Source organism: Scyliorhinus canicula, chromosome 15, assembly GCF_902713615.1.
Source record: "Scyliorhinus canicula chromosome 15, sScyCan1.1, whole genome shotgun sequence".
NCBI classification, from domain to species: Eukaryota; Metazoa; Chordata; class Chondrichthyes; order Carcharhiniformes; family Scyliorhinidae; genus Scyliorhinus; species Scyliorhinus canicula.
In genome coordinates this window covers 76,823,044-76,850,480 of record NC_052160.1, presented here as the reverse complement: position 1 = coordinate 76,850,480, position 27,437 = coordinate 76,823,044, and the positions used below count along the sequence as shown (strand labels likewise).

At 44.5% G+C, this 27,437-nt stretch overlaps 1 protein-coding gene across 1 annotated transcript in view; it reads left to right on the top strand.

Moving 5' to 3' along the window:
• The window catches only part of eef2kmt (eukaryotic elongation factor 2 lysine methyltransferase), a 65,670-nt gene extending 51,956 nt beyond the window's left edge, over positions 1–13,714 (top strand). The window contains exons 4-5 of the mRNA XM_038819848.1: positions 594–746; positions 13,541–13,714. Of these exons, the coding sequence (XP_038675776.1) occupies positions 594–746; positions 13,541–13,647 (260 nt within the window). The 3' untranslated portion in view covers positions 13,648–13,714. The remainder of the gene's footprint in view (positions 1–593; positions 747–13,540) is intronic.
• The last annotated feature ends 13,723 nt before the right edge of the window (positions 13,715–27,437 follow it).

Genomic DNA, 27,437 nt, shown 5'->3' with positions numbered 1-27,437 from the left:
CTACCTTCCAACTTCCAGCATTGGTTCCCATCCCCCTGCCACATTAGTTTAAACCCTCCCCAACAGCTCTAGAAAACACCCCCCCCTACGGGGTGATATTTGACATCCTTTCAAATATCAGGCCCATAATTGAGCCCAACACTCCAGCTAAAGCCGAACCAGTGATTTACAAAGGTTTAACATTGGGGCCTGTTAGTTTAGTTGGCTGGGCAGCTGCTTCATGATGCAGACTGATTCTGTCGCAAGGCTCCAAGCTCAGGGTCTCATTGTTGGATAAAACCTCTATCCACAGGACTCCTTTTCTATCCAATTTTCTATTACTCTTAGACTCACTTTCCGCTTTCTGCACCTGTATTTTCCTCTGAAGTTGACGGTTACAGGAGAGAATGATGCAGACATTCCTCCCCTTCCCTTGTGTGTCAGTGTCTCTAACTCTCATTCCAGAATAACCTTTTGCTGGATTGATTCAAAGTATAGATGCAAAACTATCAGTGCAGCATATAAGTGTGTAATTCATGAGGCTTGTTTGTGAGTTGTGAGTAGAATGTAATTTAATTGTTATGTTACTAGTCTTTATTTTCTCCTATCAACAGATGTAATTTATGATCCTGAGGTGGTTCTTTGCCTAGTTTCGGCGCTGGAGAAATTTCTTATTTCTAATGAAAAAAAGGAAAGATGTTCAGTTGTATATCTGGCATCCACAATACGGAACCCTGAAACATATCACCGATTCAAAATGGAGCTTGGTAAGTGCCTGCTAATCATTAAGAGACTATCGGTATGATATTCCATTGAGAGAGTGGGTGCATCCCACAGAGAGATACTCTTCTGATACCACCAGAAATCCAAACCACTTTCCTGGATTGGGGGCAGGGAGCTTCAGTATGCAGGCTCCAAATCAAATTCCCACTGGTGAGGGTGCAAAATCGTGGTACTTGGAAAAAATTACGGTAATAGGCAGAGTCAACATGGTTTTCTGAAAGGGATATTATGTTTAACCAATTTATTGGGGGTCTTTGAAAGTGCTGTGAATAAAGGAGGACCAGTTGATGTATTGAACTTAATATCTCCCAGGTTACTGTGGGAAAAGAAAAGCTTATGGTGTAGCGGTAAAAGAGGGTTTGCCAAGGTTGACAGGATGTAATGTACTCTATCTCAGGGAATAATTGATCACAAAAGTAGGGAGGTTGTGTGTGCGGGGAATTCCTGTAACCCTCCCTGGGGACCTTGATGTGTGACCAGGTCCCCTGATTTACATGTCCCTTATGTTTATTTTAAGCGTATCTTTCTGTTTGGGGAATAGTGGGGAGGTGGTTGAAGGATTCACAACTCGTTGGGCCCCGTTATAAATTTTACTTCAGTGGCCAACAAGTCCTGGTGTTGGACTTGAACCCAGATTTTCTGGTCCAGAGGTAGGGACGCTCCCTCTGTATCACAAGACCTCATTGTCCCCATGTATGGTGTGAATTCCCCTTTTTTAGTTCCTGAACTGAAATTACAAGATGAGACAGCTCAACTCCAGAATTTAGTTGCAAAACCATTCTCAATGGTCTTTGAGTAAAATAGACAAACTTAGTGTTCAGGGTATGCTTACTATCACTAATCGAGTTGGTCTACCGTTGATGAAGTAGTTTCTGTGGAACTGGTGACCACACAAACCCTTCTTCTTGCGTCCATCTGCAGATCAGCGTTCAACTCCCATTCTCTTTTATCTTTCTCCTTCCCTGCATAAAGCTAGACAGGTTTTTATAATCATCTTTGCTGCAGGATTTTAAAGTGACCACAGTGATCAAAGAGTTGGCGGGTGACTGTCCATTGTGGCCACAATTCACTGATCTAATTAGTTCAACTTATGCTCTGGTCTTTGTTGATTGATTATAATAGGGCACAGTAATGGGTTAAACCGTACAACCAACAGTAAGAAATCTTACAACACCAGGTTAATGTCCAACAGGTTTGACAAACCTGTTGGACTTTAACCTACTGTTGTAAGACTTCTTACTGTGCTCACCCCCAGTCCAAGCCGGCATCTCCACATCATGGCGTACAAGCAACAGTATTTCTTAATGCAAAATGATATAGCAATTGTTTTCTAGGGGTCAAAGTTCCTTCTGCAGTTTGCTGAGGTTGGCTAAACTTTCCCCAAGTCAATTAGCTCTTACATATGTTTCAGTTGTGCAGGGCACTTGTGATACTACATATGGAGTCCTGTGTATAGTATTGGATTCCTTATTTAAGGAAAGATTTCAAAGTGTTACAGTAGCTGAGAATTTTACTGGACTACCAGAAATGGGTGGAAAGGTTAGGTTTGGTGTTTAGAAGAGTGGGAGGTGATGTGATTGAAACCTTTGAAATCCTAATGGGTTTTGACAGAGTGGATATGGAGGGGATATTTCCTCCTGTGGGAGAATCTAGAACTAGGGATCCCTGTTTAAAAAAAATAACGTCGTCCATTTAAAATGGCAATGAGAATTTTTTTTCTCTGAGGGAGTCTTTGGAACTCTTTTCCTCAACAGGCTTTGAATATTTTTTAGGCAGAGCACTTTAGATTTTTGATGAATAAGAGGGTGAAAGGTTATCGGTGATGGGTGGGGATGTGGAGTGGCGGTTACAGTTAGAGCAGCCATGATTGAATGGGAGAGCAGGCTTGAGGGGCCGAGTGGTCTACTTTTTTGTAAATCCAGGTGCTGCCGCAGCAGACCACAACCAATATCCCACTCGGTCCAGGAAGTAGAGAAGTATTGGGATCGAGGAAGAAGGTCCCTCCTTTTAGAATACCCAGCTGTTACGATCATTTCCTAGGACCAACAACTACCTTCCCAATGTTAGCACAAAGTTCTCAATTTGTAGCAGGCTTTATTCTGCGACCTGGAAGAACGCTGGGATATTTGTCAGCTCTGCTGGAAATCTGCAAAAAAACATTTGAATGCGTTTCTTGTGGAAGTGTTGCCAGTTTATTTGAAACAGACTTGTTGATGGCTGAGCAAAGGTTATTTTACCTTGTTTGCTGATTGTGGTATGGAGCCAAAAAGATGTTGTTTTGTTGTGTCATCTTCCCAGCAATTTAATAAAATTTTAATGCTGACTAGGCAATTTAAGCATTGCAAGAATTTTTATTTGTATATTTGGTTTCCATGCCATTTGCTTCCAGCTTCTGTTTTGCAAGGTCTCCACCACTGGGATTTTCCTCAAGACATCTCTGGATCTGTTGCAGAGAAATTTGATAGCAATTGTTTGCAAGGTGTTACAGATGCCTGGTCAGCTCTCAACAGTGGCTGAGCGACTGGACTAGGACCAAATCTTTTTAAGTTTTAAGACAGTGCAGAAAGATCGATTTGTTCCAAGTGTGATAATATAAGAAGTAGGGCTTGGTTATTTTGTAAACATACTTTACAGAATGTGTAGCTCTCATGCCATTTACACGGGCGGACAAAGGCAGTATTTGCATTTAAGAAGCAATTTTTCTTCTGTTCAGAACATTCATTCAGAACCTTTTTCCAAAAGTTTGCCTCTGTGGCAACTTTCATGACCTGTCTCGGTCGATTTCCTGTAACCCCCACTCCACGTTCACTGTAATTGTTCAGGACAGCTTTATTTCTCTATTTCTCTAAGCTCAGTCTAAGCCCCTCAAAGAGGTTCTCTGCTGGGCTTTCCAGGCTTGAACCAATCAGCATTTGATTTACCACTCCCGTTTATCGAAATAATAGAGCCATGCTATTAATGAACAATTAACCTCCCATTAACCGACATCTTTGCCATCAGACTCTAATGAGCTACGTGCTGGTCAGACAAGAGTGTCCCGAAGAACAATGGATCTGGGGCATCCTGTGTAATCCCACTAATGGGGCGGTACGGTAGCACAGTGGTTAGCACTGTTGCTTCACAGCGCAAGGGTCCCAGGTTTCATTCCCGACTTGGGTCACTTTCTGTGCAGAGTCTGCACTTTCTCCCCGTGTCTGCATGGGTTTCCTCCGGGTGCTCCGCGGAGTTTCCTCCCACAAGTCCCAAAAGATGTACTGTTAAGTGATTTAGACATTCTGGATGTACCCATCCTTGGTGTACCCAAACAGGCATTGGATGTGGCGACTAGGGATTTTCGCAGTGACTTAATTGCAGTGTTAATGTAAGCCTACTTGTGACAATAATAAAGATTATTATTATTCTGAGTTTAAGTTTGACTGGGCCAATAACTGTCCTTCTGACTCTGTTTTATCCCTTCAGTCTGTTTAACCCCTAAATTGACTGCCACAATGGGGTCTCATTTCTGGACCCAATTTCCTAATAGCTCCCTCGTGTAACAAAGGATTAATCCATTATCTTTGTGTTAGCTACCAGTATGTTAGAAGTTTGCCCCGTTTTCAACAATCAGTTCCTATGGTGCTCTGTCACTCCATGCCCTTCTTGATCTCATGCAGCCTTAACACACTTCAAACCATATGGCCTCATCCAGTCCATTTCTACATTCTGTTCCATCGCCCCACAGGCTTATTTCCTTCAGGTGCCCATCCAATTTCCTTTTGGAATCAATGTTTCTGCTCTCGCAGGCAGTGTGTTCCAGGTGTTTACAATTTGCTCCCTTATGACATTCATCAAGTTCCCAGATTTTCAAATGTCCTTTCCATAAGTTATTCATAGAATCTACAGCACGGAGACAGGCCCTTCGGCCCAAACTAGTCCAAGCCAACTAAAAAGCCCATCTAAACTAAACCCATTGGCCCATGTCCCTCTAAATCTTCCCTATCCATGTATCTATCCAATGCTTTTTAAATGTTGTCAATGTTCTCAACCACTTCCTCCAGCAGCTCATTCCACATAAGTACCACCCTCTGTGTAAAAAGTTGCTCCTCAGGTTCCCATGAATTATTTTCCCCTCTTAACTTAAACCTATACCTTCTAGTTCTCAATTCCCCAATCCTGGGAAAAAGACTGAGTGCATTCACCCTATCTATTCCTCTCGTGATCTATAAGATGACCCCTCAGTCTCCTGCGCTCGAAGCAAAAAAGTCCCAGCCTATCTAATCTCTCCCGAGAACTCAGTCCCTTGAGTCCTGGCAACATCCTTGTTAATCTCTTCTCTCTCTCCAGCTTCATAACATCTTTCCTATAGCAAGGCGACTAAACCTGAACACACTGCTCCAGGTGCGGCCTCCACTACGTCCTGAACAACGTCCTGAACAACTGCAACATAACTTCCCAACTTCTATACTCAATGCCCTAACTGATGAAGGCCAGCAGGCCAAAAGCCGCCTTCATTGCCCTATCTACCTGTGACTCTACCTTTAGAGAATCGTGCACCTGAACTCCAAGGTCGGACTATTCCACGATACTCCCGAATGCCCCGAATCATAGAATTTACAGTGCAGAAGGAGGCCATTCGGCCCATTGAGTCAGCACCGACTCCTGTAACTAGCACCCTACTCAAGCCCAAACCTCTACCCTATCCCAGTAGCCCCACCTCCTCTTTTTGGACACTAAGGCAATTTAGCATGGCCAGTCCACCTAACCTTGATTTGACTTTCAAAAATGCTACACCTCATCCTTATCTGCATTGAACTCCATTTGCCATTTGTTGGCCCATTTTCCCAGCTGATCAAGATCCTGCTGCAATTTTTGATAACCTTCCTCACTGTCAACAATACCACCTATTTTAGTGTCATCTGCAAACCTACTGCTCATGCCTTGTACATGCGCATCCAAATTGTTAATATAGATAACAAACAGCAATGGGCCCAGCACTGACCCCTGAGGCACACCACTACTCCCAGGCCTCTAGGCCAACAAGCATCCTTCCACCATTGCCCTCTGCTTCCTTCCATCAAGCCAATTGTATATCCAATTTGCCAGCTCTCCCTGGATTCCATGTGATCTAACCTTCCAGAGCAGTTTACCATGTGGAACTATATCGAAGGCCTTACTGAAGTCCATATAGACTACGTCTATCGCCCTGTTCTCATAACCTTCCTGGTCACTTCATCAAAGAACTGTAACAAATTTGTCAGGCATGATCTCCCATGCTGATTACTCCAAATCAAACCGTGTCTTTCCAAATGCCTGTATATCTTATCCCTCAGAATCCTCTCTTGTAACTTGCCCACCACAAATGTCAGGCTTACCGGACTGTAATTCCCAGGTTTTTCTTTGCAGCCCTTCTTAAATGAGGGCACTACATTTGCTACCCTCCAGTCTTCTGGTACCTCACCCCTGGCTAATGATGATGCAAATATCTCAGCCAAGCCAAGGCTCCCACAATTTCTTCTCTAGCCTCACACATGTTCTTGGATAAACCTGGTTAGGTCCAGGAGATTTATCCATCTTCATACATTTTAATACGTCCATCACCTCCTCTACTTGAATGCAAACTGTCCCCAATATATCGCCACTAAACTTCCAGGTTCCCAAGTCTTCATGTCTTTCTTCATGGTAAACACAGAGGAGAAATATTCATTGAGAACCTTGCCTATATCCTGCGGTTCCACACATGTGTCCACTTTTGTCCTTGAGGGGTCCTATTCTCTCGTTATTTTTTTCCCCTTTAATGTACTTAAAGAATCCCTTTGGATTCACCTTAATCCTCTCAGCTAAAGCTACCTCATGCCCCCTTTTTGCCCTCCTAATTTCCTCCTTGAGTATCCGATATCCCCTGAACACCTCCAGGGAATCCCTTAATTCCAGCTGCTTGGACCTGGGCCTTTTTCCTGGCCAAAACCTCTATGTTTTGTCATCTCGGGTTCCCTATTCCTGCCAGCCTTGCTCTTCATCCTAACAGGAACATATAGACCATGAACTCTAGCTATTTCACTTTTAAAGGGCTTCCCACTTGCCGGAAGCCTCTTTGCCCTCAAACAAGCTACTCCAATCAACTCTTGCCAGCTCCTGTCTATTTCCATCAAAATTTGCCTTGCCCCAATTTAGAACTTGTACCTGTTGACCAGTTTTGTCCCTTTCCATAACTATTTTAAAATTAATAGAATTATGGTCACTGGACCCAAAGTGGTCCTTCACCCTGCCCTATTTCTCAAGTGTAGGTCAAGTTTTGTCCTTTTCCCGACGAGGACCCTCCACAAAAAGCCTGAGGAAACTTTCCAGAACGTACTTAACAAATTCTACCCCATCTAAGCCTGTCTACATTATGGCACTGCCAGTCTATGGCAGGAAAATTAAAATCCCCAACTATGACAACCATATTGCTCCTATAAGTCTCCCCAATCTCGCTGCATATTTGTTCTTCAAATTCCTGTTGACTATTTCTGGGTCTATCATACAATCCCGATACGGTCACCATCCCCTTCTTATTTCTTCGTTCCACCCACAATGCCTCGCCAAATGATCCCTTGGTTATTTCATCTCTGCCTACTGCCGTGATGCTCCTATTAATCAAAAATGCAACTTGCCCTCCTCTCCTTCCTCTACCTGTGTCCTGCCTAAAGCACCTGTACCCTTGAACATTAAGCTGCCAATCCTTTCCCTCACCTAGCCATGTATCAGTTATGGCTATAATATCCCAGTCCCACGTATCTATCCATGCCCTATGTTCAGCAGCAATACCTGTCAGCCCTCTTGCATTGAAATAGATGCAATTTAATCCACCAGGTTTTCCCCGCTCCTTGCTGTGCTCCTGCCTCCCATGCCTATTCAGCTTGCCATTGCTGAGTACTGCATCTCCTTTCAGCCCTTCATTTCCTTCCCTGCTGATGAGGATCCCACCCCCTGCCAATCTAGTTTAATCCTCCCTTGTAGTACTAACAAATCTGCCCCCCAGATGCAACTCGCCCCTCTTAACAGATAACCTCTGCCCCAGAAAGGATCCCTGTCCCCTGCAGCCTCTTTAGCCACACATTCATCTACCATATTCTCCTGTTCTTACCCTCAGTAGCACGTGGCACTGGAAGTAATCCAGAGATTACCACCTCAAGGTCCTGCTTAACCTTTTTCCGAGCTCTATATAATCACTCCTCAGGACCTCATCCCTATTTCTATTTATGTCATTTACGCCAATGTGCACAACGACTTCTGGCTGCTCCCCCTCCCCGTTGAGAATGTACTGCAGCCGCTGAGAGATATCCCTTGGCTCTGGCACCCGGAAGGCAACACACCATCCTGGATTCCTGTTTTGGGGCCACAGAATCTGCTGTCTGTCCCCCAAACTATCGAGTGCGCCATCACTATGGTGCTGTTTATCTTCCCCCTTTCCTGATGTGTTCCAGATCTGGCTACTGCTGCTTTCACCTGAATGATCAACTCCCCCAACAGTATCCAAACAGTATACTTGTTTACGAGGGGAATGGCCCAAGGAGACTCCTGCACTCTCTGCCTGCACGTTAGGTCTGACCGTCTACTCTTGCCTATGAAGTGCTCAGCATCCCAGATGTAATAGCGCACCTCTCTAGAACATAGAACGTAGAACGATACAGCGCCGTACAGGCCCTTCGGCCCACGATGTTGCACCGACACGGGAAGTCAAAAACTAAAGGCCATCTAACCTACACTATGCCATTATCATCCATATGCTTATCCAATAAACTTTTAAATGCCCTCAATGTTGGCGAGTTCACTACTGTTGCAGGTAGGGCATTCCACGGCCTCACCACTCTTTGCGTAAAAAACCTACCTCTGACGTCTGTCCTATATTTGTGTTATTTGTGATTCTCTTTCAGAACATGCACGGTAGCATGGTGGTTAGCATAAATGCTTCACAGCTCCAGGGTCCCAGGTTCGATTCCAGGCTGGGTCACTGTCTGTGTGGAGTCTGCACGTCCTCCCTGTGTGTGCGTGGGTTTCCTCCGGGTGCTCCGGTTTCCTCCCACAGTCCAAAGATGTGCGGGTTAGGTGGATTGGCCATGCTAAATTGCCCGTAGTGTAAGGTTAATGGGGGGATTGTTGGGTGTAGGGTGGATACGTGGGTTTGAGTAGGGTGATCATTGCTCGGCACAACATCGAGGGCTGAAGGGCCTGTTCTGTGCTGTACTGTTCTATATCTATTACCCCTCAATTTAAGGCTATGTCCCCTCGTGCTAGCCACCTCCATCCGCGGGAGAAGGCTCTCACTGTCCACCCTATCTAACCCACTGATCATTTTGTATGCCTCTATTAAGTCACCTCTTAACCTTCTTCTCTCTAACGAGAACAACCTCAAGTCCATCAGCCTTTCCTCATAAGATTTTCCCTCCATACCAGGCAACATCCTGGTAAATCTCCTCTGCACCCGTTCCAAAGCTTCCACGTCCTTCCTTTAATGAGGCGACCAGAACTGTACGCAATACTCCAAATGCGGCCGTACCAGAGTTTTGTACAGCTGCAACATGACCTCATGGCTCCGGAACTCAATCCCTCTACCAATAAAGGCCAACACACCATAGGCCTTCTTCACAACCCTATCAACCTGGGTGGCAATTTTCAGGGATCTATGTACATGGACACCAAGATCCCTCTGCTCATCCACACTGCCAAGAATTTTACCATTAGCCAAATATTCCGCATTTCTGTTTTTCTTTCCAAAGTGAAACACCTCACACTTCTCTACATTAAACTCCATTTGCCACCTCTCAGCCCAGCTCTGCAGCTTATCTATGTCCCTCTGTAACCTGCAACATCCTTCCACACTGTCTACAACTCCACCGACTTTAGTGTCGTCTGCAAATTTACTCACCCATCCTTCTGTGCCCTCCTCTAGGTCATTTATAAAAATGACAAACAACAACGGCCCCAGAACAGATACTTGTGGTACGCCATTTGTAACTGAACTCCATTCTGAACATTTGCCATCAACCACCATCCTCTGTCTTCTTTCAACTAGCCAATTTCTGATCCACATCTCTAAATCACCCTCAATCCCCAGCCTCCGTATTTTCTGCAATAGCCGACCGTGGGGAAACTTATCAAACGCTTTACTGAAATCCATATACACCACATCAACTGCTCTGCCCTCGTCTACCTGTTCAGTCACCTTCTCAAAGAACTCAATAAGGTTTGTGAGGCATGACCTATCCTTCACAAAACCATGCTGACTATCCCTAATCATATTATTCCTATCTAGATGATTATAAATTGTATCTCTTATAATCCTCTCCAAGACTTTACCCACAACAGACGTGAGGCTCACCGGCCTATAGTTACCGGGGTTATCTCTACTCCCCTTCTTGAACAAAGGGACCACATTTGCTACCCTCCAGTCCTCTGGCACTATTCCTGTAGCCAATGATGACATAAAAATCAAAGCCAGCAATCCCTTCCCTGGCTTTCCAAAGAATCCTAGGATAAATCCCATCAGGCCCCGGGGACTTATCTATTTTCACCTTGTCCAGAATTGCCAACACTTCTTCCCTACGCACCTCAATGCCATCTATTCTAATAGCCTGGGTCTCAGCATTCTCCTCCACAACATTATCTTTTTCCTGAGTGAATACTGACGAAAAGTATTCATTTAGTATCTTGCTTATCTCCTCAGCCTCCACACACAACTTCCCACCACTGTCCTTGACTGGCCCTACTCTTACCCTAGTCATTCTTTTATTCCTGACATACCTATAGAAAGCTTTTGGGTTTTCCTTGATCCTACCTGCCAAAGACTTCTCATGTCCTCTCCTTGCTCGTCTTAGCTCTCTCTTTAGATCCTTCCTCGCTTCCTTGTAACTATCAAGCGCCCTAACTAAAACTTCACGCCTCATCTTCACATAGGCGTCCTTCTTCCTCTTAACAAGAGATTCCACTTCTTTGGTAAACCACGGTTCCCTCGCTCTACCCCTTCCTCCCTGCCTGACTGGTACGTACTTATCAAGAACATGCAATAGCTGTTCCTTGAACAAGCTCCACATATCCAGTGTGCCCAACCCTTGCAGCCTACCTCTCCAACCTACACATCCTACGTCATGTCTAATGGCATCATAATTGCCCTTCCCCCATCTATAACTCTTGCCCTGCGGGGTATACTTATCCCTTTCCATCACTAACGTAAAGGTCACCGAATTGTGGTCACTGTTTCCAAAGTGCTCACCTACCTCCAGATCTAACACCTGGCCTGGTTCATTACCCGAAACCAAATCCAATGTGGCCTCGCCTCTTGTGGCCTGTCAACATATTGCGTCAGGAAACCCTCCTGCACACATTGTACAAAGAATGACCCATCTAATGTACTCGAACTATATCTTTTCCAGTCAATATTTGGAAAGTTAAAGTCTCCCATAACAACTACCCTGTTACTTTGGCTCTTTTCCAGAATCATCTTCGCCATCCTTTCCTCTACATCCCTAGAACTATTAGGTGACCTGTAGAAAACTCCCAACAGGGTGACCTCTCCTTTCCTGTTTCTAACCTCAGCCCATACTACCTCGGAAGAAGAGTCTCCATCTAGCATCCTTTCCGCCACCGTAATACTGTCCTTGACTAGCAGCGCCACACCTCCCCCTCTTTTGCACCCTTCTCTGAGCTTACTAAAACACCTAAACCCCGGAACCTGCAACGACCATTCCTGTCCCTGCTCTATCCATGTCTCTGAAATGGCCACAACATCGAAGTCCCAGGTACCAACCCATGCTGCCAGTTCCCCTACCTTATTTCGTATACTCCTGGCATTGAAGTAGACACACTTCAAACCACCTACCTGAACACTGGCACCCTCCTGCGAAGTCAAATCTGTGCTCCTGTCCTCTATACTCTCAATCTCCCGTACCCCAAAACTACAACCCAGGTTCTCATGCCCCTGCTGAATTAGTTTAAACCCCCCCAAAGAGCACTAACAAATCTCCCCCCCAGGATATTGGTGCCCCTCAGGTTCAGATGTAGACCATCCTGTCTATAGAGGTCCCACCTTCCCCAGAAAGAGCCCCAGTTATCCAGAAATCTGAATCCCTCCCGCCTGTACCATCCCTGTAGCCACGTGTTTAATTGCTCTCTCTCCCTATTCCTCGTCTCACTGTCACGTGGCACGGGCAACAACCCAGAGATAACAACTCTGTTTGTTCTCGCTCTGAGCTTCCATCCTAGCTCCCTAAAGGCCTGCCTGACATCCTTGTCCCCTTTCCTACCTATGTCGTTAGTGCCAATGTGGACTACGACTTGGGGCTGCTCCCCCTCCCCTTAAGGACCCGGAAAACACGATCCGAGACATCACGTACCCTTGCACCTGGAAGGCAACATACCAAACGTGAGTCTCTCTCGCTCCCACAAAATCTCCTATCTGTGCCCCTGACTATTGAGTCCCCAATTACTAATGCTCTGCTCCTCTCCCCCCTTCCCTTCTGAGCAACAGGGACAGACTCCGTGCCAGAGGCCCGTACCCCATGGCTTACCCCTGGTAAGTCCCCCCCCCCCCCCACAAGTATCCAAAACGGTATACTTGTTACTCAGGGAAACGACCACAGGGGGTCCCTGCACTGACTGCTTCTTCCCAGTCCCTCTTACAGTTACCCATCTATCTCCAGTCTTTGGTGTAACTACTTCCCTGAAGCTCCTATCTATGACCCCCTCTGCCTCCCGAATGATCCGAAGTTCATCCAGCTCAAGCTCCAGGTCCCTAACACGGTTTTTTAGGAGCTGGAGTTGGGTGCACTTCCCACAGATGAAATCAGCAGGGACACTGATGGCGTCCCTTACCTCAAACATTCTGCAGGAGGAGCATTGTACTGCTTTCGGTGACATCACCTCTAGATTTAAAAAAAAAACAAGAAAAATAAAAGAAAAAGAAAGGAAGAGCTTGCTTGATATTCACTCAAACCCTGCTCCCGCTGAAAGGTAAGCAAATTTAAAGGCACTCACTCACCTTCACGACAGGCCCCTGCTCCCGCTTCCCAACAACCGTGGTTTTGTTTTGGTTAGAGGAGGAGGTAGGGTGGGAAACACTGAGGAAGTGTTTTGGGTTTAACTGTCACTTGACAACAGCCCCTCCACAAACTACCTTCAAATTAGGCTGATCGCACTGCACGTATGCAAATTTCCCCAGAACAGCTGATCAGTATCTCTGCTCTGCTGCCCTCTGCTGGATGCTTGCCTTCACTCAAACTCTTCGGGTCTTCTTCGCAGGTACACCTTCAAATTAGGCTGACCGCACTGCACGTATGCAAATTTCCCCAGAACAGCTAATCAGTAGCTCTGCTCTGCTGCCCTCTGCTCTCTTCCCCTTTCTGTTTCTTTCTCTTGTTTGTGGTCCTCATAATGACTGTTTTTTTTGGTTAGAGGAGGAGGGAGGCAAACACTGAAGTAATGTTTGGGGTTTAACTGTCCCTTGGCAACAACTCCTCCACAAACCATTTTCAGAAAATGTTTTCCAATTTCTCAAGTTGGGACTGTGCAATGCTGAAAGTTGCTTCACTCCAGCAATACCTGGTCCCTAGAGAACCAAAGAACAGCCTGAGGATTTTATTGTGTTCGAGCGTCACACCGATTATTACACACAAAAGGGTGAACAGATGTGTTCAGATAACTTGGGTTCTCAATGTGACAGGATGTCAGATCCACACTAGAAATTGAGTTTGATGCCCCTGTGTTAGAAAATGTTATAAAGAAAAATAAAGCTTCAATCAAAAAATATTTTTTATTTTCAAAACAGATGGAGTTGGAATTGGACACCAAGTGATTACAGGTCCTACAAGCAAGGTGTTTCCCTACAACAGAGCAACAAAAATAGAGCTTCTCAAAATATATAATGAAACCTAAGTGTTTGCCCAACTGACATTCTTCAAGAAAAATGAGAATTAAATGAGTTATGTGCTCAATGCCTCTTTTCAAGTTTCTCTCACAATAGTGTGACAAAATAACGCGTGACAGCTATTCTGTTCTTAGGTCACAAGCTTTTTTGTACCCATTAAGTATAATTGGCCACAACCTGGAATAACTTATGCTCAAATTCCTGGCGTCGGGTGGCAGAGATTACGGCAAGTTCCTGCCATGAACGTTGTGCATTAGGACATTAACTCTCAAATTAGGCAGCACGGCAGCATGGTGGTTAGCATAAATGCTTCACAGCTCCAGGGTCCCAGGTTCGATTCCCGGCTGGGTCACTGTCTGTGTGGAGTCTGCACGTCCTCCCCGTGTGTGCGTGGGTTTCCTCCGGGTGCTCCGGTTTCCTCCCACAGTCCAAAGATGTGCGGGTTAGGTGGATTGGCCATGCTAAATTGCCCGTAGTGTCCTAAAAAAAAGTAAGGTTAAAAGGGGGGGGGTTGTTGAGTTACGGGTATAGGGTGAATACGTAGGTTTGAGTAGGGTGATCATTGCTCAGCACAACATCGAGGGCCGAAGGGCCTGTTCTGTGCTGTACTGTTCTATTCTATTCTATTATGATTGTCAAATTTAAAATTAAAACTATTAAAGTTTAGCAGTGACCTAAATAACTACTAACATTCCATCATTGTCATTGCGTTAGCCAGTACGATGTGGGCATCACAGAGAAGTGACTGCAAGGGGATCAGGGCTGGGATCTAAATATCCAAGGATATTTGTCCTATTGAAAGGACAGGCAGATGGGCAAAGGTGGCGGGGTGGCATTGTTAGTAAGGAATGAAGCTAAATCGATAGCAAGAAGCGATTATAGAATCAGAACCCATGCACACACAGGGAGGATGTACAGACTCCGCACAGACAGTGACCCAAGTCGGAATCGAACCTGGGACCCTGGAGCTGTGAAGCAATTGTGCTATCCACAATGCTACCGTGCTGCCCTAATGTTATGTACAGGCCCCCTAGCAGTAGTCAGGATGTGAGGCAGAAAATAAATCAGGAGATAGAAAAAAAAAGGCAATATTACAATAATCATGGTGGACTGGGAAAATCACATTGGTAGTGGATGCCAAGCAAATTAATTTGTGGAAAGTCTAAGATTTTTTTTGGAGCAACTTGTGACAGAGCCTACTAGGTATCAGGCAATTCTGGATTTAGTGTTGTGTAATGAGGCGACTTGATTAGGGAACTTAAGGTGAAAGAACCCTTGGGGGCCAGTGACCACAATATCATAGAGGGAGAGAAGCTGCAATCAGATGTAACAGTTTTACAATTAAATAAGGGTAACTACAAAGACATGAGGGAGGAGCTGGCCAGAGTTGATTGAAAGGAGAGCCAAACAGTGAAGACTGCGGAATAGGTCCTGTGGAACAGGAGGCAGAACAGAAATTCATTCCAAGCAAGGAGGAGGATGAGGTGTCCCTGGCTGACGAGGTAAGTCCAAGAGGACAGAATGAAAGAAAAAGTGTACAAAGTGGTTAGGATTAGTGTGAAGCCAGAGGATTGGGAAGCCTTTAAAAGCGAGCAGAGGATAACTAAAAAAGCAATAAGGGGGGAGAAGATGAAATATGAGTGTAAGTTGCCAGTAATATAAAATGAGATCGGAAGAGTTTTTCCCAATGTATAAAAGGCAAGAAAACATTGGACCACTAGAAAACAGGAAACAAAGAAATGGCAGAGGAACTGAATAGTTAATCAGTCTTCACGGTGGAAGACGCCAGTGGGATCCCTGAACTCCAGGAGAATCGGGGCAGAAGTGAGTGAAGTGGCCATCACAAAGAAGGTGGTTCTGGGGAAAGTGAAAAGTCTGAAGGTGGATAAGTCACCTGGACCAGATGGACTACACCCCAGGGTTCTAAAGGAGATAGCTGAGGAGATTGTGGAGACATTGGTGGTGATCTTTCAGGAATCACTGGAGGCAGGAAGGGTCCCAGAGAACTGGAAGTGGCTAATGTACACCCCTGTTTAAGAAGGGAGGGAGGCAGAAGATGGGAAATTATAGGCCGGTTAGCCTGACTTCGGTCATTGGTAAGATTTTGAGAGTCCATTATTAAAGATCGCGGAGTACTTGGAAGTGCATGATAAAATAGGACTCAGTCAGCACGGCTTTGTCAAGGGGAGATCATGTCTGACAAACTTGTTAGAATTCTTTGGGGAGGTAACAAAGAAGTTGGACAAAGGAGAACCAGTGGACTGATTTATTTAGATTCCCAGAAGGCCTTTGACAAGGTGCAGCATTGGAGGCTGTTAAATAGGTTAAGAGACCATGGTGGTCACGGATTGGCTAACTGGCAGAATGTAGAGTGGAGAAAAAGGGGACTTTCAGGATGGCAGCCTCGAGTCAGTACTGGGACCACAGGTTTTCACAAAATACATTAATGATCTGGAAGAAGGAACTGAGGGCACTGTTGCTAAATTTGCTGATGATATAGAACAGTACATAGATATAAAAATATTTATTAGTGTCACAAGTAGGCTACATTAACACTGCAGTGAAGTTACTGTGAAAATCCCCTAGTTGCTACACGACGCTGCCTGTTCGGGTATACTGAGGAAGAATTCGGAATGCTCAATCCACCTAACAGCACATCTTTTGGGGGGGGTCCGGGGCACGTGAGCCAGCCAAAGGGTTGGCACTATTTTGCGGGCATGCGAAGCCAGGGACCTGACAATTCTCCGGGGCTTATCGGCAGCTAGAGCCGGGTGCTCTACGCTGCAATCCTGCTAGCCCCCAGCAAAACTAAAAACAAACATTTATTTTGGAAGTTTACTGAAGAGGTGCCAGTGACGCGTATAAAAGAGCTCCGTGGGGAGGAGCTGACCCACGCTTTCATGAAAATCAAATTGATGTCGCAAGGAAGATGTGGCTGGTGATTTTCCTGTTCTCACAATTAGGAGCAGGAATAGGCCATTCAATTTTGCCTTGCCATTCAATATGATCATGGCTGAACCTCGATCGCACTTTCTCTCCCTATCCCTTGAAACCATTAAAACATAAAAAAATCTATCTCTTGATACATTGTGACATGGCCTCCACAGGTTCACTGCCCTTTGAGTGAAGACATTTTTCTCATCTCAATCCTAAGAATCACTTTGGAAGAGGACCACCAATGCATCCACTTCCTTTAATATTCTGGGAGGTAGATTATCAGGCACTGGTGGTGTGAGTTTAACTCTTAATTTCCCCAGCACCATTTTCTTACTGATTTCATTCAATCCTACCCTCTCTCAGACCCTTGGTTTCTCAAACATTTCTGGGAGGTTATCTGTGCCCTCTTTTGCGAACGCAGAACTGAAGTGTGTGATCAATTTGTTGCAATTTTGTTGTTCCTCATTACAATTTTCCTGATTGCTTACTCTGAGGCAGTGTTCTTCAAAGTCGGTGGGTCGCAGAGTCGTTGTCAGCGCCGCTCCCGATCGCGCAAATCCCCACACAGCAGCCGGCTTTTCATAACGCAAGCTGCAAGCGGCCACGAACATGTTAAAAAATAAATATTTGGCCGCATTTCGCATGCGCGCGCGCGCCAATAATCAGGCACGCATATGCAGTGCGGCTGCTATTTTTTTAAACGGTTGCAGCTTTTTGTTTTACAAGTTCTGTAGTGGTTTTTATTCATTTATTTTATTCATTTAATTTTTATTTTTTTCATTTATTTTCATTTTTTTTTTACAAGTTTGGTGGGGGTTTATTCTTTTTTTTCATTTTCCTGCGCAGCACGGTAGCATGGTGGTTAGCATAAATGCTTCACAGCTCCAGGGTCCCAGGTTTGGTTCCCGGCTGGGTCACTGTCTGTGCGGAGTCTGCACGTCCTCCCCGTGTGTGCGTGGGTTTCCTCCGGGTGCTCCGGTTTCCTCCCACAGTCCAAAGATGTGCGGGTTAGGTGGATTGGCCATGCTAAATTGCCCGTAGTGTCCTAAAAATTAAGGTTGGGGGGGTTGTTGGGTTACGGGTATAGGGTGGATACGTGGGTTTGAGTAGGGTGATCATTGCTCAGCACAACATCGAGGGCCGAAGGGCCTGTTCTGTGCTGTACTGTTCTAGGTTCTATTTATCTTATTCATTTTATTTTTGTTTAGAAGTTCGGGGGGGTTTATTTTTTTTCATTTATTTTATTCATTTTTTTTACAAGTTCAGGGGGTTTTATTCGTTTTTATGATTTATTTTATTCTTTTTTTTACAAGTTCGGGGGGGGGGGGGGGTTTATTTGATACAGGAAAAAAATTCAGAACTTTGGACAGATGTAGACTCCATACTTTCCGACACCAGAAGGCTTCACCTTCATCCAACAGGTTCCATTGGAGGAGCGTGTACGAGAGCCAAAGGGACCCAAAACCATTTCCTCCATTTTTGTCAGCAGCAAACAAGGTAAGAGAAAATGGTGGGTTGCGAAGGTCGGCAGGGTTGGGTCCTGAAGGTTGGCCGGTTGGTAAAAATGGGTCCAAGGTAAAAAAAGTTTGAAGAACATACTCTAAGGGACCTACATTTTCTTTACTAGTTTTTTCTTTCTTCACACATTTATTAAAAACAGTGGCTAAGAAATTAAAACTTTCAATTGAGGTTGATAACAGTAAGTGAATTTATTAGTATGCTGTAGTGTTGGAGGAATGCGGTCTAGACCACGGCACTGTCGACCTCCAACTATAGATAGAGGAACAATTCTGCAGACACAATTGTGCAAGAACTATATATAAGAGTGGTGATATTGGAGCACTTTAATTACCCGAATATAAGGCATAATGATAATTACCCGAATATGAGGCATAATGATACAGTAAAGGTAAGGAGGGTAAGTAATTTCTGATACATGTTGAGAACTTCCTTGATCAGGATGCTTTCGGTGTAACTTTAAAGGAGGCATCGCTGGATCATGTGGCCTCAGAATCTACAGGAGACACGCTTTGTTTAGATTAGTGAAGAAAAGCAAGAAAATATACAAAGTAGAAGCAAAATGCTGTGAATGTTGGAGTTCCGAAATAGAAACAGAAAATGCTGGATTAAAGTCAGCAGGTGTGGCAGCATCTGTGGAGAGAGAAAAAGAGATAATACGTCCGAGTCCAATGTGACTATTTCAAAATTCTGTTAACTCTGTTTCCCTCTCCACAATATGCTGTCAAACCTGCTGAGATTTTCAGGCTTGTTTTTATTATATGAAGTAGATCATCGTGCAGTTCTGGTCGCCACATTACCAGAAGGATGTGGATGCCTTGGAGAAGGTGCAGAGGAGGTTCACCAGGATGTTACCTGGTATGGAGGGTGCTAGCTATGAAGAAAGGTTGAGTAGATTAGGATTGTTTTCGTTGGAAAGACGGAGGTTGAGGGGGGACCTGATTGAGGTCTACAAAATTATGAGAGGTATGGACAGGGTGGATAGCAACAAGCTTTTTCCAAGAGTGGGGGTGTCAGTTACAAGGGGTCATGATTTCAAAGTGAGAGGGGGAAGGTTTAAGGGAGATGTGCGTGGAAAGTTTTTTACGCAGAGGGTGGTGGGTGCCTGGAACGCTTTATCAGCAGAGGTGGTAGAGGCGGGCATGATAGCATCATTTAAGAAGCATCTAGACAGGTATATGAATGGGCGGGAACAGAGGGAAGTAGACCTTGGAAAATAGGAGACCGGTTTAGATAAAGGATCTGGATCGGCGCAGGCTGGGAGGGCCGAAGGGCCTGTTCCTGTGCTGTAATTGTCTTTGTTCTTTATCTAGATTAGTAGATCAGTAGATTAGCATGGGGCTGGTTTAGCTCACTGGGCTAAATCGTTGGCTTTTAAAGCAGACCAAGCAGGCCAGCAGCACGGTTCGATTCCCGTATGTGGTGACTATGGGCTTTTCATAGTAGCTTCATTGAAGCCTACTTGTGACAATAAGCGATTTTCATTTCATTTCATCTAAATTGGAAGAGGGCTAATTTCAATGCAACGAGAAAGGATATAGCCAGGGTAAAATGAACCAAAGACTGACAGAAAGAACTGTGAAGAAGGAAATAAAATCAGAAAGTGCTGCAAAAACTCAACAGGTCTGGCAGCATCTGTGGAGTGAGAAAAAGAATTAATGTTTTGAGTCCATCTGATTTCTTCAGAGCCGAAGAGTCAAACTGACTCAACCTTAACTCTCCACAGATTCTGCCTGACCTGCTGAGTTTATTGATTTTGTTTCCAATACCAGCATCCAAATACCAGTATTTTGATTTTATTGTAGAAGAAGAAAATAAGACTGGCCAGAAATGGCAGTCAACATAAAAAGGAACCTAATAAGTTTCTACCGATGTGTAAATGGTAAGCAGGTAGATGGAGTGGCTTCTATTGGGGACAATAATAAGAATCTCTTATTATCAAGTAGGCTTCAATGAAGTTACTGTGAAAAGCCCCTAGTTGCCACATTCCAGCGCCTGTTTGGGGAGGCCGGTACGGGAATTGAACCCGCGCTGCTGGCATTGTTCTGCATTACAAGCCAGCTGTTTAGCCTACTGTACTAAACCAGCTCCTATAAATAAGATGTTATATGTGTAGAGGCAGAAGACAAGACTAGAATACTGCATGAGAACTTTGTACGGTATTATGTAAGGAAGAAGAGTCTGGCAAAATATCGGTGGAAGCAGTGGATAGAGTGAAAAATTGAGAGGAGGTGGTACTGGAAAGGCTGCTTGTGGTTAGGTGGCTTGCATCCCAGGTTGCTGATAGAAGTGGGGATGGAGATGGTGAAAGAGCTTGCCTTCTTCTTGCAATCTTCTCGATAGGGGGAAGATGCCAGAGGGTTGGAGAATGGCAAACATGACACGCTTATTCAAGAAAGGGTGTAAGGATAGTCCTAACAGGTAAGGGTTTAGAAACAATAATCGGGGGAAAAATCAACAGGTTTGAGTTAATAAGGAGAGCCAGCTCAGATTTGTAAAAGGCAGGTTGTCTGTCCAATGAAGTAACAGAAGGTTGATGAATGCTGTAGATGTTGTCTATATGGTCTTTAAGTAACTGGATTTTAAGAAAGTACCATATAAAAAGCTGCTTAACTCAATTGAGGCTCACAGAATAGCAGGGTCAGTGTCCAACTGGATAAAAAATTGGCTTAAAGACAATGTCAGTCATGATAAATGGTTATTTTTCATGCTGGAGAATGGTAGGTCGTGGTGTTTCCAGAGAGATGGCGCTAGAAATTTAGCTACATATAAATCTTAGAGTGCAGAGTAAAATTTAAAAACGTTCTAATGTTACCAAACTCGGATGATACCAGTGGACTGCAACATAATAGAATAGGCAGACAAGATGGAACTTGATGGGGATAAGTGAGCACAGTAAGAAGTCTTACAACACCAGGTTAAAGTCTAACATGTTTGTTTCAAACACTAGCTTTCGGAGCACAGCTCCTTCCTCAGGTGAGGAAGGAGCAGTGCTCCGAAAGCTAGTGTTTGAAACAAACATGTTGGACTTTAACCTGGTGTTGTAAGACTTATTACTGTGCTCACCCCAGTCCAATGCCGGCATCTCCACATTAGGGATAAGTGAGGGCAGCACCATGGCGCAGTGGGTTAGCCCTGCTGCCTCACGTTGCCGAGATCCCAGGTTTGATCCTGGCTCTGGGTCACTGTTCCTGTGGAGTTTGCACGTTCTCCCCATGTTTGCATGGGTTTCACCCTCGCAACCCAAAGATGTGCAGGCTAGGTGGATTGGCTACGCTAAATTGTTCCTTAATTGGAAAAAATTAATTGGGTACTCTTTATAAAAAAAAAAAAAAAAAAAAAATTTTTTAAAATAGGGATAAGTGTAAGATGTTACATTTCGGTAGAACAAAGAAAAGTACAGCACAGGAACAGGGCTTTCAGCCCTCTAAGCCTGCTACCCATCTAACCTAAAACCTTCTCCACTTCCAGGCCCTGTATCCCTTTCTTCCCCTCTTATTCATATTTGTCAAGATGCCCCTTAAATGTCACTATCGTACCTGCTTCCACCACCTCTGGCAGTGAGTTCCAGGCACCCGCTACCCTCTGTGTAAAAAGCTTCCCTTTCACATCTCCTCGAAATGTTGTTCCCCACACCTTAAACTGATGCACCCTAGTAAATGACTGTTCCACCCTGGGAAAACTGCCACTCTGTCCATGCCCCTCATAATTTTGTAGACTTCTATCAGGTCACCCCTCAACCTCCGTTATTCCAAAGAGAACAAACCAAGTTTCTCCAACCTTTCCTCATAGCAAATGCCGTCCATACCAGGCAACATCCTGGTAAATCTCTTCTGCACCCTCTCGAAACCCTCCACATCCTTCCGGTAGTGGGGTAACCAAAATTAAACACTTTATTCTAAGTGTGGCCTAACTAAGGTTCTATACAGCTGCAACATGACTTGCTAATTTTTATACTCCATGCCGTATGCCTTCTTGAAAGGAAAGGGGGAGACAGTATAGATTTCATGGTACAGTCTTAAAGAGTTCAGGAACAGAGAAGCATTTGTGCTTGGATTGTTGGAGGTGATAGGACATATGAGATCTTGAGCAGCTTCATAATAGAGGCATTTGTGTACAAAAGCAGGAAGGTTGGGCAATGACTGGAGTACTGCATCCAGTTCTGCTCACCATGCTTCAGGAAGGACTGAGGGTCCATGTGAAGGTGCAGGAGAGATTTACCAGAATGATTTAAGGGCTGGAGGTTTTATTAACAAGATTAGATTGGAAAGCTGAGGTCTTCTAAGGTCACGTGACAATGACAGGTTGGGATATGAGGGAAAACCTCTGATGAGCTGATAGTACAAAGTCTAGGAGACACAGGTTTGAGATATGGGGTAAGAAATGCAGAGGGAATGTGAGGAAGAACCTTTCTAGGCAGCAAGTGGTAATGACTTGGAACTTGCTGCCCATGAGAGTGGTGGAAGCAAAACCAATGATTTTAACAGGAAATTGGATGTACACTTGGAAGGAAATAAATATGTTGAGCTGACTGGATTCCTCTGCAAGAGATGACATGGAGGATTAGCCTCCTTTTATGTCGTAAATGACTGATAATTTAAAATTTTAATCCAAACTATGAGACATTTCAATGCTTCATAGGCTTAAAGAATTAATCTCAACATTTTGACCACAGATGTCTCTGATCGTGTTTTTGGGATCCTTAAGGGGGAGGGGGAGCAGCCCCAAGTCGTGGTCCACATAGGTACCAACGACATAGGTAGGAAGAGAGATGGGGATTTGAGACAGAAATTCAGGGAGCTAGGGTGGAAGCTGAGAGCTAGAACAAACAGAGTTGTTATCTCTGGGTTGTTACCCGTGCCACGTGCTAGCAAAGTGAGAAATAAGGAGAGAGAGGAGTTGAACACGTGGCTACAGGGATGGTGCAGGAGGGAGGGTTTTGGTTTCCTGGATAATTGGGGCTCATTCTGGGGTAGGTGGGACCTCTACAAACAGGATGGTCTTCACCTGAACCAGAGGGGTACCAATATCCTGGGGGGGAGATTTGCTAGTGCTCTTCGGGGGGGTTTAAACTAATTCAGCAGGGGGATGGGAACCTAAATTGTAGTCCCAGTGTACAGGATGTTGAGAGTAGTGAGGTCAGGGATAGGATTAAAAGTTCGAAAGAGGGCACCGGCAAGCAGGACGCTGGTTTGAAGTGTGTCTACTTCAACGCCAGGAGCATCCGGAATAAGGTGGGTGAGCTTGCAGCATGGGTTGGTACCTGGGATCTCGATGTTGTGGCGATTTCGGAGACATGGGTAGAGCAGGGACAGGAATGGTTGTTGCAGGTTCCAGGATTTAGATGTTTCTGTAAGAACAGAGAAGATGGTAAAAGAAGGGGGGGTGTGGCATTGTTAATCAAGGAAAGTATTACGGCGGTAGAAAGGACGCTTGAGGACTCGTCTACTGAGGTAGTATGGGCCGAGGTTAGGAACAGTAGAGGAGAGGTCACCCTGTTGGGAGTTGTCTATAGACCTCCGAATAGTTCCAGAGATGTAGAGGAAAGGATTGCAAAGATGATTCTCGACAGGAGCGAGAGTAACAGGGTAGTTGTTATGGGGGACTTTAACTTTCCAAATATTGACTGGAAATACTATAGTTCGAGTACTATAGATGGGTCAGTTTTTGTGCAGTGTGTGCAGGAGGGTTTTCTGACACAGTATGTAGACAGGCCAACAAGGGGCGAGGCCACATTGGATTTGGTACTGGGTAATGAACCCGGCCAGGTGTTAGATTTAGATGTAGGTGAGCACTTTGGTGATAGTGATCACAACTCGGTTATGTTTACTTTAGCAATGGGCAGGGATAGGTATATACCGCAAGGCAAGAATTATAGCTGGGGGAAAGGCAATTATGATGCTATTCGGCAAGATTTAGGAGGTATAGGATGGGGAAGGAAACTGCAGGGGATGGGTACAATCGAAATGTGGAGCTTTTTCAAGGAACAGCTACTGCGGGTCCTTGATAAGTATGTACCTGTCAGGCAGGGAGGAAGTTGTCGAGCAAGGGAACCGTGGTTTACTAAGGAAGTTGAAGCACTTGTCAAGAGAAAGAAGGCGGCTTATGTTAGGATGAGACATGAAGGCTCAGTTAGGGCACTTGAGAGTTACAAGTTAGCCAGGAAGGACCTAAAGGGAGAGTTAAGAAGAGCGAGAAGAGGACACGAAAAGTCGTTGGCGGATAGGATCAAGGAAAACCCTAAGGCTTTCTATAGGTATATCAGGAACAAAAGAATGACGAGAGTAAGATTAGGGCCAATCAAGGATAGTAGTGGAAAGTTGTGTGTGGAATCAGAGGAGATAGGGGAAGCGTTAAATGGATATTTTTCGTCAGTGTTTACACTGGAGAACACTCAGGTTCAGTCGACCAGGCTAGATGGAATTGAGATTCAAAAGGAGGTGTTAGCAATTTTGGAAAATGTCAAAATAGATAAGTCCCCTGGGCCAGATGGGATTTATCCTAGGATTCTCTGGGAAGCCAGGGAGGAGATTGCAGAGCCCTTTGTCCTTGATCTTTATGTCATCTTTGTCGACAGGAATAGTGCCGGAAGACTGGAGGATAGCAAATGTTGTCCCCTTGTTCAAGAAGGGGAGTAGAGACAACCCTGGTAATTATAGACCTGTGAGCCTTACTTCGGTTGTGGGTAAAATGTTGGAAAAGGTTATAAGAGATAGGGTTTATAATCATCTTGAAAAGAACAAGTTGATTAGTGATAGTCAACACGGTTTTGTGAAGGGTAGGTCATGTCTCACAAACCTTATTGAGTTTTTTGAGAAGGTGACCAAACAGGTGGATCAGGGTAAAGCTGTTGATGTGGTGTATATGGATTTCAGTAAGGCGTTTGAGAAGGTTCCCCACGGTAGGCTATTGCAGAAAATAAGGAAGTATGGAATTGAAGGTGGTTTAACGGTTTGGATCAGTAATTGGCTAGCTGAAAGAAGACAATCGATGGCAAATGTTCATCCTGGAGCTCAGTTACTAGTGGTGTACTGCAAGGATCTGTTTTGGGGCCACTGCTGTTTGTCATTTTTATAAATGACCAGGAAGAGGGTGTAGCAGGATGGGTTAGTAAATTTGCGGATGACACGAAGGTCGGTGGAGTTGTGGATAGTGCTGAAGGATGTTATAGGATACAGAGGGACATAGATAAGCTGCAGAGCTGGGCTGAGAGGTGGCAGATGGAGTTTAATGCGGAAAAGTGTGAGGTGGTTCACTTTGGAAGGAGTAACAGGAATGCAGAGTACAGGGCTAATGGCAAGATTCTTGGTAGTGTAGATGAACAGAGAGATCTCGGCATCCAGGTACATAAATCCCTGAAAGTTGCCACCCAGGTTAATAGGGCTGTTAAGAAGGCATATGGTGTGCTAGCCTTTATCAGCAGGGGGATTGAGTTTCGGAACCACAAGGTCATGCTGCAGCTGTACATAACTCTGGTGCGGCCGCACCTGGAGTACTGCGTGCAGTTCTGGTCACCACATTATAGGAAGGATGTGGAAGCTTTGGAAAGGGTTCAGAGGAGATTTACTAGGATGTTGCCTGGTATGGAGGGAAGGTCTTACGAGGAAAGGCTCAGGGAATTGAGGTTGTTTTCGTTAGAGAGGAGAAGGCTGAGAGGTGACTTAATAGAGACATATAAGATAGTCAGAGGGTTAGATAGGGTGGACAGTGAGAGTCTTTCCTCGGATGGTGATGACCAACACGAGGGGACATAGCTTTAAATTGAGGGGTGATAGATATAGGACAGATGTCAGAGGCAGTTTCTTTACTCAGAGAGTAGTAGGGGTGTGGAACGCCCTGCCTGCAACAGTAGTAGACTCATCAACTTTAAGGGCATTTAAGTGGTCACTGGATAGACATATGGATGAAAATGGAATAGTGTAGGTCAGATAGGCTTCAGATGGTTTCACAGGTCGGCGCAACATCGAGGGCCGAAGGGCCCGTACTGCGCTGTAGTGTTCTATGTTCTATGTTCTATTTATACACCAACATTTATAATCCAGAAGTTAGGTATTTATTGGTCCACTGAGAGAACATACAGCAATAATATTTTGATCAGCACTTGTATTCTGAGTTTATTCTGAACACCGGATTCTGGTCCACAGCTTTCCACAATCCTGTTACATAGACAATAACAAACAGACTTGATGGTCAGGAATGATAACTCATCCCAAATTGACAGTCCCAAATTTCAATTACTTGTGAAAGAACTGTTTCATCCCAATTCTCATCCCATTGAACCATCTTAGATTCCTTCAGGTTTCTTTTAAATATGCCGAGTGCATTTTTTCCATTCTGGAAATCTGTAAAGAGAAGCTGAAGAGAGAACACAATCTATAAGCTAAATATACAACACAAATTGCTGAATCATTACATTATTACAAAACAGTGCAGTAACAGTATCTTATAAATGTGACTGCTTGGGCCCCTACTGAATATCTTCAGAATTCTAAGTGTAACCACTGCAGTTCGACCTTACTTTTAGCAAATGCTGCTGTTTGCTGAAATTCTTGTATATACACCAAACACAAATGTCCATAAAACTTTCTTTAAGAAAATACCAGATTAGCAACTTTAAATGGAAAATATATGAAGTTTTATACTCGTGTTACTGTGTTGAAGGAAATATCAACATTTATAATTCATGCTCTTGGCAGAGGCTTCACAGTCCGAGGACATTCAGACCATCTTTGAAAATGTTATCCAATTAGTTCTACTTCCCTATTCTTTCCCCATATTCTAAATTTCTCCAGTTTAGATATAAACCTTTTTGAAAATTGCTGTTTGAATATGCTTCCATAACCCTAGCAAATACTGAAGTTAAGTTAAGATCAAACAATTATTTCTTTAGACATTAGATGTACTGGGAGAAGATCAGAACGGCAGAGTGGAAACCAGTGCTTGTAGGGAACTATAGTATCACATTAAAACAATGTGAACCACCAGAATGTTTTATGCTGCCTAATTCAGTAAATGGATATTCACCTGTTTAACTACCGATAACTATGGGTTGACAAAGAAAGAGCTGCAGAGGGAGTGCATGTGCTGGCTAAGATTTTCAAAAATGTCCTAGATTCTGGAATGGTCTCAGCAGATTAAACTCGGTCTGTTCTCACTGGATCGATGGTTGAGGGACGACCTGATAGAGTTTCTACAAACATTATGAGGGACAGAGGCAGGGTAGATAGTCAGAGACTTTTACCCATGGTAGAGGGGTCATTAGGTTTAAGATGGGAGGGGAAAAGGTTTAGAGGAGATGTACGAGGCAAGTTTTTTTTTTAAACAGAGGGTAGTGGGTGCCTGG